General features: G+C 42.3%; 1 protein-coding gene and 1 pseudogene across 2 annotated transcripts in view; one reads left to right on the top strand and one right to left on the bottom strand.

The window, feature by feature from the left end:
• The window catches only part of ATE1 (arginyltransferase 1), a 179894-nt gene that overhangs the window by 164521 nt on the left and 2806 nt on the right, over positions 1-12567 (bottom strand). The window contains exons 2-4 of the mRNA XM_011930249.1: positions 12368-12431; positions 10152-10214; positions 697-800 (exon numbers count right to left, since the gene is read on the bottom strand). Of these exons, the coding sequence (XP_011785639.1) occupies positions 697-800; positions 10152-10214; positions 12368-12431 (231 nt within the window). The remainder of the gene's footprint in view (positions 1-696; positions 801-10151; positions 10215-12367; positions 12432-12567) is intronic.
• LOC105503363 lies at positions 3047-4522 on the top strand (annotated as a pseudogene). The gene has a single exon (XR_001000466.1). The product of XR_001000466.1 is annotated as a heterogeneous nuclear ribonucleoprotein A3 pseudogene (transcript).

Below are 12567 nucleotides of genomic sequence, written 5' to 3'. Positions count from 1 at the left end.
ACTGTCTTAGCCAGGATGGTCTCGATCTCCTGACCTCGTGATCTGTCTGCCTCGGCCTCCCAAAGTGCTGGGATTACAGGCGTGAGCCACCACGTCCGGCCCCAGCATGAAAATTTAAAGAAATAAAACCAAAATTGGCAAAAAGACTAAGAAAAAAAAGTAAATCATGTGTAACTAAAGTTAAATAAATGTTATTATCTTTTAGCAAAGCCACTCACAATTCAAAACTGATCACACAGATAAGAGGATTTCAAACAGTATAATTTACTGAAGTAAAAGACTTATTCAAACACAGAAAAGCTGATCTTTATTCAGCATTAAAAGGAACAGGGGAATCTTGTACAAGCCACACGTAAGCACTTGCTTCTTGAAAGACAATGGCACTTTCTATTTACTTGATAAGGATAGTATTAGGATCAAGAAAGAGGAGTCATCAAAGCATTCTGGTTGATAAACTCCAAGAAATCACATCTTTAACATAATCCTCAATATTCTTTCCAAGCTAAACTCTTCTGATATATTCCCTTTACCTTGACTTGGGGGCCGATGGTAACAGTAATAGCAGTGCTAACAGTAGTTGCTGTCATCATAGGAGTATGTGACTGTATTAATGACCCTTCCTCTATCTAAGATGACTGAAAGTGGGACTGTTGCAAAGACAGACAGTAAATCGTTTTTAGACCCAGCCCATCTTACCCTCACAACTTCCTTTGGGAACCTCCCCTTTAGCCAGAAATTTCAACATTTTTTTCAAAACCTTCTTGTGAGATTTTGAAGGCTGAAACTGTAAAGGTCGGCACCTAGGAAAGCAAAATAAATATTTAAAAAGTGAACTCAAACGTTGAAGAAATGAAATCAGTTCTGGATATCACCTAGTACAATGAGACCATCTCATGCCTGAGATTTCTGGTTAAAGATGGGGCTTAATGTAGCCTCTAATCCCAGCCCACATCACACTAAGACTAGAGTTAAGAGATTTTTTTTTCTTTTGAGGTAGAGTCTCACTCTGTCGCCCAGACTGGAGTATACTCGCGATATCTTGGCTCACTGCAACCTCCGCCTCCCAGGTTAAAGTGATTCTCCTGCCTCAGCCTCCTAAGTAGCTGGGATGACAGGCGTGCGCCATCAAGCCCGGCTAATTTTTGTATTTTTAGTAGAGACACGGTTTCGCCATGTTGGTCAGGCTGGTCTCGAACTCCTGACCTCGTGATCCACCTGCCTCAGCCTCCCAAAGTGCTGGGATTACATGTATGAGCCACCTGGGCTCCCAGCAAAAGATTTTTTTTTTTCCAAAAAAAAGAGAAAGCCATAAAACACTAGAAAAAAGAGAAGGAGAGAAGTGTTAGAAGCTTGAAAACAGATGTACAAAGCAATGCTGCTTTAACAGACCAAAGAAAGTTGAATCCTAGGTCAATAGTGGAAAAAAAAAAAAAAGCCAATTTTCTCTATATTACCTTTAAAAGTATAAGGGATTGGTGACACCTCATAGTTCTGGAAATATGAGTGAAAGTATGTCTAAAAATAGAAAGATCCCTTCAAAGTCTTGTTTTCGAAGCAGTTAGGATAGATACCAGATTCCCTCTCCCACCCGCAGATGACTAGACGACTCCCTACTCAACCCAGCAGAAAACTGCAAACTTTCAGGAAAGAGTAACAAAGAGCCTCCTACAGGATGGATGCAAGCCACAGCTGAAAGCAGGGGTAGTACTGAAAACGACTTAAATGGAAGTGTACACAGTACATGTTGAGATCACCAACCCAGCTCCGGAACAGCAGCAGGTTATGTAACACTTTCTCTCCAGAACGTGATCAGATCTCAAAATACTAACATTAGGGATTCCCCCACAGAACAGCCCCACCAGGTCACCCACAGTACACAAGGCCGAGAAACACCCAAGACCCACAAGAAACAAAACCCATCAGGGACATGGAATTTCCAATGGAACACTGAAAAGTCCTAATCACCAGACACTCGAGGAGAGCCTCCGCTGAAAAGATAGGTACCAAACAAACTGGAGAAAGTCACTTGGAGGACACAGACCATGGCAGAAAGAAGAAAACCTTCTAAACAAATCCTTAGAAAGATCTCGTTTATTAAGCCACTAGAGCCATAAAATAACAAGGTGTTATTAAACAAACAAGAGTCGGAGAACAAAAAGACCTTCAGAAGTAAAAATATGACAGGAGAAATGTAAAAATTAAGTAGAAGACCTGAAAACTTAAGTTGAAGAAACCTCCCAGAAGATTCTGCAAAAAAAGATGAAAAACCGAAGACAAAAGGTCAAGTTAGAGACCAGTTTAAAAGGTCCAAAAGCTAAATAAAGGCATTTGAAAAAGAAGAAAATGGAGGTGAAAAGATAGAACAAAAAATTTAAGAAAATTTCCCTGAACTAAAGGATAAGATGGGACGAGCCCCCAGGTAAGAAGGGCCCCTCCAGTTCGTCTGTGATGGATTAAAACACACACACAGCCAAACTGACTATGAAATGTAAGAACAGAGGACAGAAAAGTTTCCAAAGAGAGGCTAGGCAAGAGAGTGAGACTCCATCTTAAAAAAAAAAAAAAAAAAACCAACAACAACAAGAAAAAGAAAAGAAAAGCTTCGGCGGGGCACAGTGGCTCACACCTGTAATCCCAGCACTTTGGGAGGCAGAGGCGGGCAGATCACAAGGTCAGGAGATGGAGACCATCTTGGCTAACACGGTGAAACTCATCTCTACTAAAAGCACAAAAAATTAGCTGGGCGTGGTGGCGGGCGCCTATAGTCCCAGCTACTGGGGAGGCTGAGGCAGGAGAATGGCGTGAACCCAAGAGGCGGAGCTTGTAGTGAGCCGAGATCATATCACTGCACTCCAGCCTGGGCAACAGAGTGAGACTCCATCTCAAAAAACAAAAAACAAACACCAACAACAAAAAGGAACGCTTCCAAAGAGAAAGAATAGGTCTCAGATAAAGGTATGAGAATCAGAACACCACCGCACTTCTCGGCCTCTTCCTCTCGGTCTCATATTGAACTCGAGTTGGAAGAGGCGAGTCCGGTCTCAAAATGGAGGTAAAACCGCCGCTCAGTCGCCCCCAGCCCGACTCCGGCGGTCGCCGTCGCCGCCAGCGGGGAGGAGGGCCATGATCCAAAGGAACCAGAGCAGCTGAGAAAACTGTTTATTGGTGGTCTGAGCTTTGAAACTGCAGATGATAGCTTAAGAGAACATTTGCAGAAATGGGGCACACTCACAGATTGTGTGGTAATGAGAGACCCCCAAACAAAAGGTTCCAGGGGCTTTGGTTTTGTGACTTATTCTTGTGTTGAAGAGGTGGATGCAGCAACGTGTGCTCGACCACACAAGGTTGATGGGCGTGTAGTGGAACCAAAGAGAGCTGTTTCTAGAGAGGATTCTGTAAAGCCTGGTGCCCATCTAACAGTGAAGAAAATTTTTGTTGGTGGTATTAAAGAAGATAAAGAAGAATATAATTTGAGAGACTACTTTGAAAAGTATGGCAAGATTGAAGCCATAGAAGTTATGGAAGACAGGCAGAGTGGAAAAAAGAGAGGATTTGCTTTTGTAACTTTTGATGATCATGATACAGTTGATAAAATTGTTCAGAAATACCACACTATTAATGGGCATAATTGTGAAGTGAAAAAGGCCCTTTCTAAACAAGAGATGCAGTCTGCTGGATCACAGAGAGGTCGTGGAGGTGGATCTGGCAATTTTATGGGTCGTGGAGGAAACTTTGGAGGTGGTGGAGGTAATTTTGGCCGTGGTGGAAACTTTGGTGGAAGAGGAGGCTATGGTGGTGGAGGTGGTGTTAGCAGAGATAGTTATGGAGGAGGTGATGATGGATATAATGGCTTTGGAGGTGATGGTGGCAACTATGGCGGTGGTCCTGATTATAGTAGTAGAGGGGGCTATGGTGGTGGTGGACCAGGATATGGAAACCAAGGTGGTGGATATGGTGGCGGTGGTGGAGGATATGATGGTTACAATGAAGGAGGAAATTTTGGCAGTGGTAACTATGGTGGTGGTGGGAACTATAATGATTTTGGAAATCATAGTGGACAACAGCAATCAAATTATGGACCCATGAAAGGGGGCAGTTTTGGTGGAAGAAGCTCGGGCAGTCCCTATGGTGGTGGTTATGGATCTGGTGGTGGAAGTGGTGAATATGGTAGCTGAAGGTTCTAAAAACAGCGGAAAAGGGCTACACTTCTTAGCAGGAGAGAGAGCGAGGAGTTGTCAGGAAAGCTGCAGGTTACTTTGAGACAGTCGTCCCAAATGCATTAGAGGAACTGTAAAAAGAAGGAACGCTGATCCATAGTCAGAAAAGTTACTGCAGCTTAAACAGGAAACCCTTCTTGTTCAGGACTGTCATAGCCACAGTTTGCACAAAGTGCAGCTATTGATTAATGCCATGTACTGTCAATTAGATGTACATTCCTGAGGTCTTTTATCTGTTGTAGCCATGTCTTTTTCTTTTTCTTTTCATTACATCAGGTATATTGCCCTGTAAATGGTGGTAGTGGTACCAGGAATAAAAAATTTAGGAATTTTTAACTTTAAAAAAAAAAAAAAAGAATACCACTGCACTTCTCAACAGTGGTATCCTCCCAAACTAAAGTTAAGTTTCAGCAGTGAATCAAAGTTTGCAGACACACAAGGTCTCAAAAATGTACCTTTTATGCACTTTCTCTATTAGAAGATGTGCTTCACTAAAACAAGGGAATAATCTAAGAAAGAAGGGTTTCCAACTCAGGTGCTAAAAAGAATCCCCAGGCCAGGCACAGTGGCTCACGCTTGCAATCCCAGGTACTCAGGAGGCTGAGGCAGGAGAATCGCTTGAGCCCAGGAAGCGGAGGTTGCAGTGAACTGAGATTGCGCCAGTACACTCCAGCCTGGACAACAAGAGCAAAACTCGGTCTCAAAAAAAAAAAAAAAAAGCCCAGGCTGACCATGATGCTTCAGGTGTAGCGGTACCCTGTTCAGATCAAGCAGGTCAGAAGATTCCACAAGGGAATTTTCTCAAGCAGATAAAAGCGATCATAGCACTTGGTGCGTTTAAACGTACTAAGAAGAAACTTACATAACTGGGATTTGTTTTCAAGATAATCTAGTCCTAGTTATATAGACCAGGCAAACAAAAAAGATAATGAGTAACTCCAAGGAGAACAAAAACTTGTGCAGGAAAAGTAAATGTAGTACCCGCCATGGCTCAGTTATGAAGCATATTTACAATCACAATGGATGTGAATACATCTGCCCAAAATTACACGACTTCTAAGTGGAAAGCTGGGGATGGGGACAAAAAGGAACTTGAATGTGGCAGGGAAACAGGGATAAGAGAAAACTAAATCCTTGTCTTCCACAGAGAGAAGCCTGGAAATAATGGAGAAAACAAATAGAAAAAGAAAAAGAAAAAAAGCAAGTGTTACAATTATATAAGCATGTGGCTTAAAGACAGGGAGATGAAAAACCAAAAGAATTAGTTAAAATGTTTCAAGATGACTGCCATGGGGGAACAGGAAATGGGAAAGGCGGGTTTGGGGGACTGCTTTTTCCAAACCAAGCTTTATTGCAACTTGACAGTTTATGAGCATGTGCAATTCTGATAAAAATAAAAAACTTAAAAAAAAAAAAACCATAGCCAGAAAAGTTCATCCTCATTTATACACACATACTAGAGAGTCTCTAACTTCTGACTAACAAAAAAGCTGAGCTGTTAGCTATAAGCCCCTCTTCTTTATCTAAGCTCTCACTGTAACTACTGTTATATACAAGGTAAAAATAACCAGAGGACTAAATATGGAGGATGACTCCATAAGATGATGTGGCTGGGCCCAGTGGCTCATGCCTGTAATCCCAGCACTTTGGGAGGCTGAGGCAGGCAGATCCTGAGGTCAGGAGTTCCAGACTAGCCTGGCCAATATGGTGAAACCCTGTCTCCACTAAAAATACAAAAATTAGCCGGGCGTGGTGACATGTGCCTATAGTCCCACCTACTCGGGAGGCTGAGGCAGAAGAATCACTTGAACCTGGGAGGCAGAGGTTGCAGTGAGCAGAGATCACGCCACTGCACTCCAGCCTGGGCGACTAAGCAAGATTCTGTCTCAAAAACAAAAAGCAAAAAGAAGATGATGTATAATGAAGTTACAAAGAGAAGCAATTCAGGAAACATTTGATGCCAGGTAAAACGCAAAAATCACATAACTACTTTGTTTCGCAATGCTAACTGAATCCCCTTTTATAAAGGCAATATACTTAGAACAGTGTTTTCCATGTACAGGCACCAAACACAATTTAGATTCTTTTTTCTTTAACCATTCCAAATCACCCTTTTCTGATCATAGATTAAGCCAATCAACTTCAAACTTATGAATAGAATCCTGTCCATAATCCAATAAATTGCTAATTGAAGACAAATGACTTCTGCCTTAGAAGGTACCTTCTCTTTATAACCACCAAAGCTGAAAGAGGACACAGCACAAGATTCTCTGTGATTCTATTCTTTGTGTAATGATACAGTGTCAGCAAACCAGACCCCATTTTTCTTGTCCTCTGCCAATCCAACAGTCAGTTAGGTAAAAGAGAAGGCCCCTGGCCGGGTGTGGTGGCTCACGCCTGTAATCCCAGTAAGATGTGAAGCCAGCTGGACTTCTGGGTCGGGTGGGGACTTGAAGAACTTTTCTGTCTCACAAGAAGTTTGTAAAATGCACCAATCAGCCCTCTGTAGCTAAGATTGTAAAATGCACCAATCGACACTCTGGAGCTAGCTAGAGGATTGTAAAATGCACCAATCAGCGCTGGGTGCCTAGCTAGAGGTTTGAAAAATTGACCAATCAGCACTCTGTAAAATGGACCAATCAGCAGGACATGGGCAGGGACAAATAAGGAAACAAAAGCTGGCCACCCCAGCCAGCAGCAGCAACCCATTCGAGTCCCCCTTCCACGCTGTGGATGCTTTGTTCTTTTGCACTTCACAATAAATCTCACTGCTGCTCACTCTTTGGGTCTGTGCCACCTTTAAGAGTTGTAACACTCACTGCAAAGGTCTGTGGCTTCATTCTTGAAGTCAGCAAGACCAAGAACCCAACAGAAGGAACCAACTCCGGACACACCAGCACTTTGGGGGTCTGAGGCAGGCAGATCACCTGAGGTCAGGAGTTTGAGACCAGCTTAGCCAACATGGCGAAACCCGTCTCTACTAAAAATAACAAAAAAATTAGCCGGGTGTGGTGGTGCATGCCTGTAATCCCAGCTAGTCTGGACGCTGAGGCAGGAGAATCGCTCGAACCTGGGAGGCAGAAGTTGCAGCGAGCCAAGATAGCGCCAGCCACTGTATTCCAGCCTGGGCAACAGAGCAAGACTCCATCTCAAAAAAAAAAAAAAGAGAGAGAAGGCTCCTAATCAAGGATCAGTGAACCTTTGGGAGTCTGCGATCATCCTAAAATTAACAGGCAAAATGTGCTGGGCATGGTGGCTCACACCTGTAATCCCAGCACTTTGAGGTGGGTAGATCATGAGTTCGACTAGCCTGGCCAACATGGTGAAACCCTGTCTCTACTAAAAATACAAAAACTACCAGGCCTCGTGGTGGGCACCTGTAGTCCCAGCTACTTGGATGGCTAAGGCAGGAGCATTGCTAGAACCCTGGAGGTGGACACCGCAATGAGCTGAGATTGCACCACTGCACTCCAGCCTGGGCAACAGAGCAAGACTCAGTCTCAGTGGGGAGGATATGCAAAATGTTACATATTTTTGTCTACATGCCTTTGGGCAGGAGGCAGCTCTCATCAAATTCTCAAAATGGTTTGCAACCCAAAAACAAGAGCAACCAAGGGAGATAGCTTTGAGGACCAAACAAAAAAGTAATGGATAAAAAACTGTTTGATTTTTTAATTTTTCATTTCTTAAAACTGTCTTTTAATTTTATGAATATATATACACATTGAAATTGGAGGCAAATACATACCTCAAAATGTTAATGCACTTTTCACATTTTCTATCAAAAAAAAGGTTCAGGTGCAGTAGCTCACACCTATAATCCCAGCACTTCGGGAGGCTGAGGCAGAAGGCTCCTTCGAGCCTAGGAGTTGGAGATCGGCCTAGGAAACATGGTGAGATCAGCCTAGCAAACATAGCAAGACCCCTTCTCTATCAAAAAAAAAAAAAAAGAAAAAAAAATTTAATTTGCCAGGCCTGGTGGTGTGTACAGTCCTAACTACTTGGGAGGCTGAGGTGGGAGGATCACTTGAGCCTAGCAGGCAGGCTGCAATGAGCCACCGTTGTGCTACTGCATTCCAGCCTGAGCAAGACCCTGTCTCAAAAAAAAAAAGAAAAAAGAAGAAAAAGGTGATGATGACCTTATAAACAGAATAAGAGAGAAGATTCCTCTATGTTAGGGTGAGGTGAGAAGATAGCATGGAAAATCCAAAAGATTATGAAAAAGTCCAACAAAGACTCTGTAGGAAAACAGACTTTGGTTTAAGTTTCCCATTTAAGAAAACTGGACTCTGGGCTGGGCGCAGTGGCTCACGCCTGTAATATCAGCACTTTGGGAGGCTGAGGCGGGTGGATCATGAGGTCAGGAGTTCAAGACCAGCCTGGCCAACACAGTGAAACTCCATCTCTACTAAAAATACAAAAAATTAGCCGGGCGTGGTGGCAGGCACCTGTAATCCCAGCTACTCGGGAGGCTGAGGCAGGAGAATCACTTGAACCCGGGAGGCAGAGGTTGCAGTGAGCCGAGATGATGCCATTGCACTCTAGCCTGGGCGACAGTGCGAGACTCCATCTCAAAAAAAAAAAAAAAAAAAACTGAATTCTAAGTGCAGGTGGCAGATTAAATTTAAGCCCTCTCCCTTCCAGTTAATTTTTTTTTCAAGTTTTATTTTAGATTCAGGGGGTATAGGTACAGGTTGGTGACCTGCATATACTGCATGATGGTGAGGTTTGCAATATGGATGATCCCACCACCCAGGTACTGATCATCATACCCAAGCTGGTTTTTCAATCTTTAGCTCGCGCCCTCCCTCTTCCTCTAGCAGTCTCCAGCTTCTACTTTTGTCATCTTTATGTCCAAGCACCCAAGGTTTAGCGTCCACTTATAAGTGAGTGAGGCGGGAAATTAAAGAAAAATAAAAGTAAAAAGAAAGATAAATAAGCTTTCCTGTATTAGGTTGACTTGTCCCAGAGGCAGCAACAGGCACAGCCCAGACCCATGAAAAGCCTTGATAATATTATCTAATGTGCTCTGGAGATTCTCCCAGCACTCGACATAGGGAGAAGAAAAAACAAATTTTCCTTTGTTTTATGGAATGAGTTTATAAATGCCTGTTCTCTGTAACCAGTGACTTCAAGTATTCTATTTTATCTGAGAAGTACAACGAATGTCATGAGAAGCCTGAGTAGGCCTGAACTACGGCTGCCTGGGCACCATAGTGAAGATTATGAGATAAGGCCAGGCAAACCTAGATCACGGACATCTGGGTTGCTTGGCAATGGTCATGTGGAATCCTGAGTTTGTCCTGCCTCTGTATCCCTACTTCCACGCCACTGTAAGCTTGCTTCAAGTTAGCCCACCCCCTTTTGTGAAGTGTGTATAAACGTCTTTGTTCCGGGCCCAGTCTTGTGGACATTGAGTCAGCTGGGCCTGAGTGTACTCAATAAAGATTCTCCTGTTTTAACCCCAGGTCTCTCTCGTCCTCCCGAATCCCAAAACATGAGAACATGAGCCTACCAAGTAATTTATAGGAGCCTGTAGTATTGCTTGAACACAAGCACTGTGTCAAGCAATATACAAGAATGTAGAAAATCCTAAGCTAAGTCCTATAATATTTAACATCCAAAAGTAATGTGAATATTTGCCAACATTTTCCCAGTATTTCCTGGCATTCATTGACAAGACTGCTAAATTAAGAGGGTATTTTTTTCACATCATATTTATATCTGAACCAATCAAACAATATTACTAAAAACTACTGATCAGCACATAAATACAGCATCAGTATGAAAAGAAAACATAACTCATTTACTTTTCCTTTTAAAGAACATCTACCTAGAGCGGAAATAAACATTATTTAAAGCACAAGAGACTACTAAAAAATCATACACAATCTTCACATTATAAATCCTCTTTCTGTTAATTAAAATTCTTACCTTATTGTGTACTGAGGACAACATGTTTGATTCATGACAGGTTTGTACACATATTTTCCACTTCTAAAATTATAAAAATAGTTTGTTAATGTCTTATATATTTTTCACTTTTACCAAAACAGCCTAGCACAGGAGCATTAAATTAAGGGTAAAAAATCTAATCAATATTGTAGAAATGCATGTAGGTTTAATTACTATTCATAAGCTAAATAATCTTCAAAGTGCGTGTATGCATGTACCAAAATTTAGAACCCTGCCTTTTATTTCCTAAAGCTTTACTTGAGTACCCCAAGGCCAATCATCTCAGTTACCCTCTCACCAGCGTCTGCCACCCCTGCTCTGTCTTTACCTGCCACCAATCCTCAATACCACAAGGGCAATGAGAGAAATGCCCACGACGCTGTGGGACTCATGTATGTGCTGCCTGTAACAACCACATTTGGGTATTCCACATGTGCCAGCACAGAGTACCCAAAACTAAGCCGGTTCTTTCCATGCATTCCAGGTCTATGGTAGTAACGGAACTGTTCATTCTGTTCTCAAGTCAGAAAGCCGGTAGTCATTTTAGACTCCTCCCTGGAATTCACCTCTATATCCTGCCAGCAAGCTTTCCCCCACTTTAAACCCTATCTTAAATTGTCCCCTCTTCTCTATCACCATTGCCACTAAGGTGACAGTCCTCATCATCGCACATCTGGATAGCACAATAACCTCTGAACTGCTTCCTGCCTCTATGACCACCCCCTCGGATACCTCTCAGCCATTTGAACAATCTTTTCTAAAACAAATTCCATCACATTTCTCTTACCATAAAATCCTTCCATGACTGCCTTCTACCTTTTAAAAGTTCTGGCCAGGCATGGGGGTTCATACCTATAATCCCAACACTTTGAAAAGCTAAGGTGGAAGAACACTTGCAACCAGGTGTTCGAGACCAGCATGGGCAACACAGCAAGATCTTACAAAAAACTGAAAAATTAGCCAGGTGTTGTGATGTACACCGGTAGTCCTAGAAACTGCAGAGGCTGAGGCAAAAGGATCACTTGAGTGTGGGAATTTGGGATTACAGTGAGCTATGATGATGCCACTGTACTCTAGCCTGGGCAACAGTGAGACCTTGTCTCTTAAAAAAAAAAAAAAGTTCCTTATCATGGCATACAAAGCCCTTTAAAATCTGACCTATGTCTACCTTTCGAATCTCATTAAGTTTAAGGAAAGTTGTGATGTTTCAGCTGGTGCTCCCAATCCCACGTCTTTGGCGAGTGTTAGCGTACTGTATTTACTATCACTTATAGTTACACAAGGAACTTTACCTGAGAGTTACTTAAAAATCATCCACATAAAAATAACTACTCAAAACAGGCCATGTGAGGACTTTAACGAAATCCTTATTCAAATAAACTGTTAAAGAAGACATTTTTGAGACAATCTGGAAAACCTAATAAAAAGTAGGTAACAGGTAACATCGAAGAATTTTTAATAATTTTGTAAGGTGAGATACAGCATTGTGGATAAGTTAAAAAGAAAAAAAGACCTCTCTCTTAGAGATACATACTTATTGCCGATCTATTGATAGGATAAATGTCATAATAACCTACTGATGCAATTTGCTGTTAAATATTAAAAGGAGCAGGAGAATCAAACATTATTGGCAGAAGGTTAATAACTGCTGAAGCTGGCTGGGTGCGGTGGCTCAAGCCTGTAATCCCAGCACTTTGGGAGGCCGAGATGGGCAGATCACGAGGTCAGGAGATCGAGACCATCCTGGCTAATACGGTGAAACCCCGTCTCCACTAAAAATACAAAAAACTAGCCGGGCAGGGTGGCGGGTGCCTGTAGTCCCAGCTACTCCGGAGGCTGAGGCAGGAGAATGGCATAAACCCGGGAGGCGGAGCTTGCAGTGAGCTGAGATCCGGCCACTGCACTCCAGCTCGGGCGACAGAGCAAGACTCCTGTCTCAAAAAAAAAAAAAAAAAAAAACTGCTGAAGCTTAGTGATAGGTACCTGAGGTTCATTCTAAAGCATTCTCTGCTTTTATAGATATTTGACATTTTCCTAATAAAGTTTTTTAAAAGAGAAAAAAATCACTACACAAAGAATATAATAAAAATTTTCTTAAACCTCTTTCCAACAACAGGAAAGTATTTTAAAGGCATGCTGTATTTTTCAAGAACCTGAGTAACCGCAGAAAATCTCTTTGTATCAGGAAGCTTTACCTTCGCCATCCTCGGTCTATGAGATCCTGATAATCCTGTACTGTCATGGAATGTGCCCACATACCTGAAAAAATAAGTAGTATGTTAATTACGGCAGGCTAACCTTTTTTCTTTTTTAAATTCAAAGTGTGATTTTTTAAAATAGGAGTGTTTGGCCGGGCATGGTGGCTCATGCCTGTAATCCCAGCACTTTGGGAGGC

Source organism: Colobus angolensis, unplaced genomic scaffold, assembly GCF_000951035.1.
Source record: "Colobus angolensis palliatus isolate OR3802 unplaced genomic scaffold, Cang.pa_1.0 Scaffold85, whole genome shotgun sequence".
Lineage (NCBI taxonomy): Eukaryota > Metazoa > Chordata > Mammalia > Primates > Cercopithecidae > Colobus > Colobus angolensis.
The sequence above is the reverse complement of the archived record's forward strand: the minus strand, read 5'-3'. Positions and strand labels throughout refer to the sequence as shown.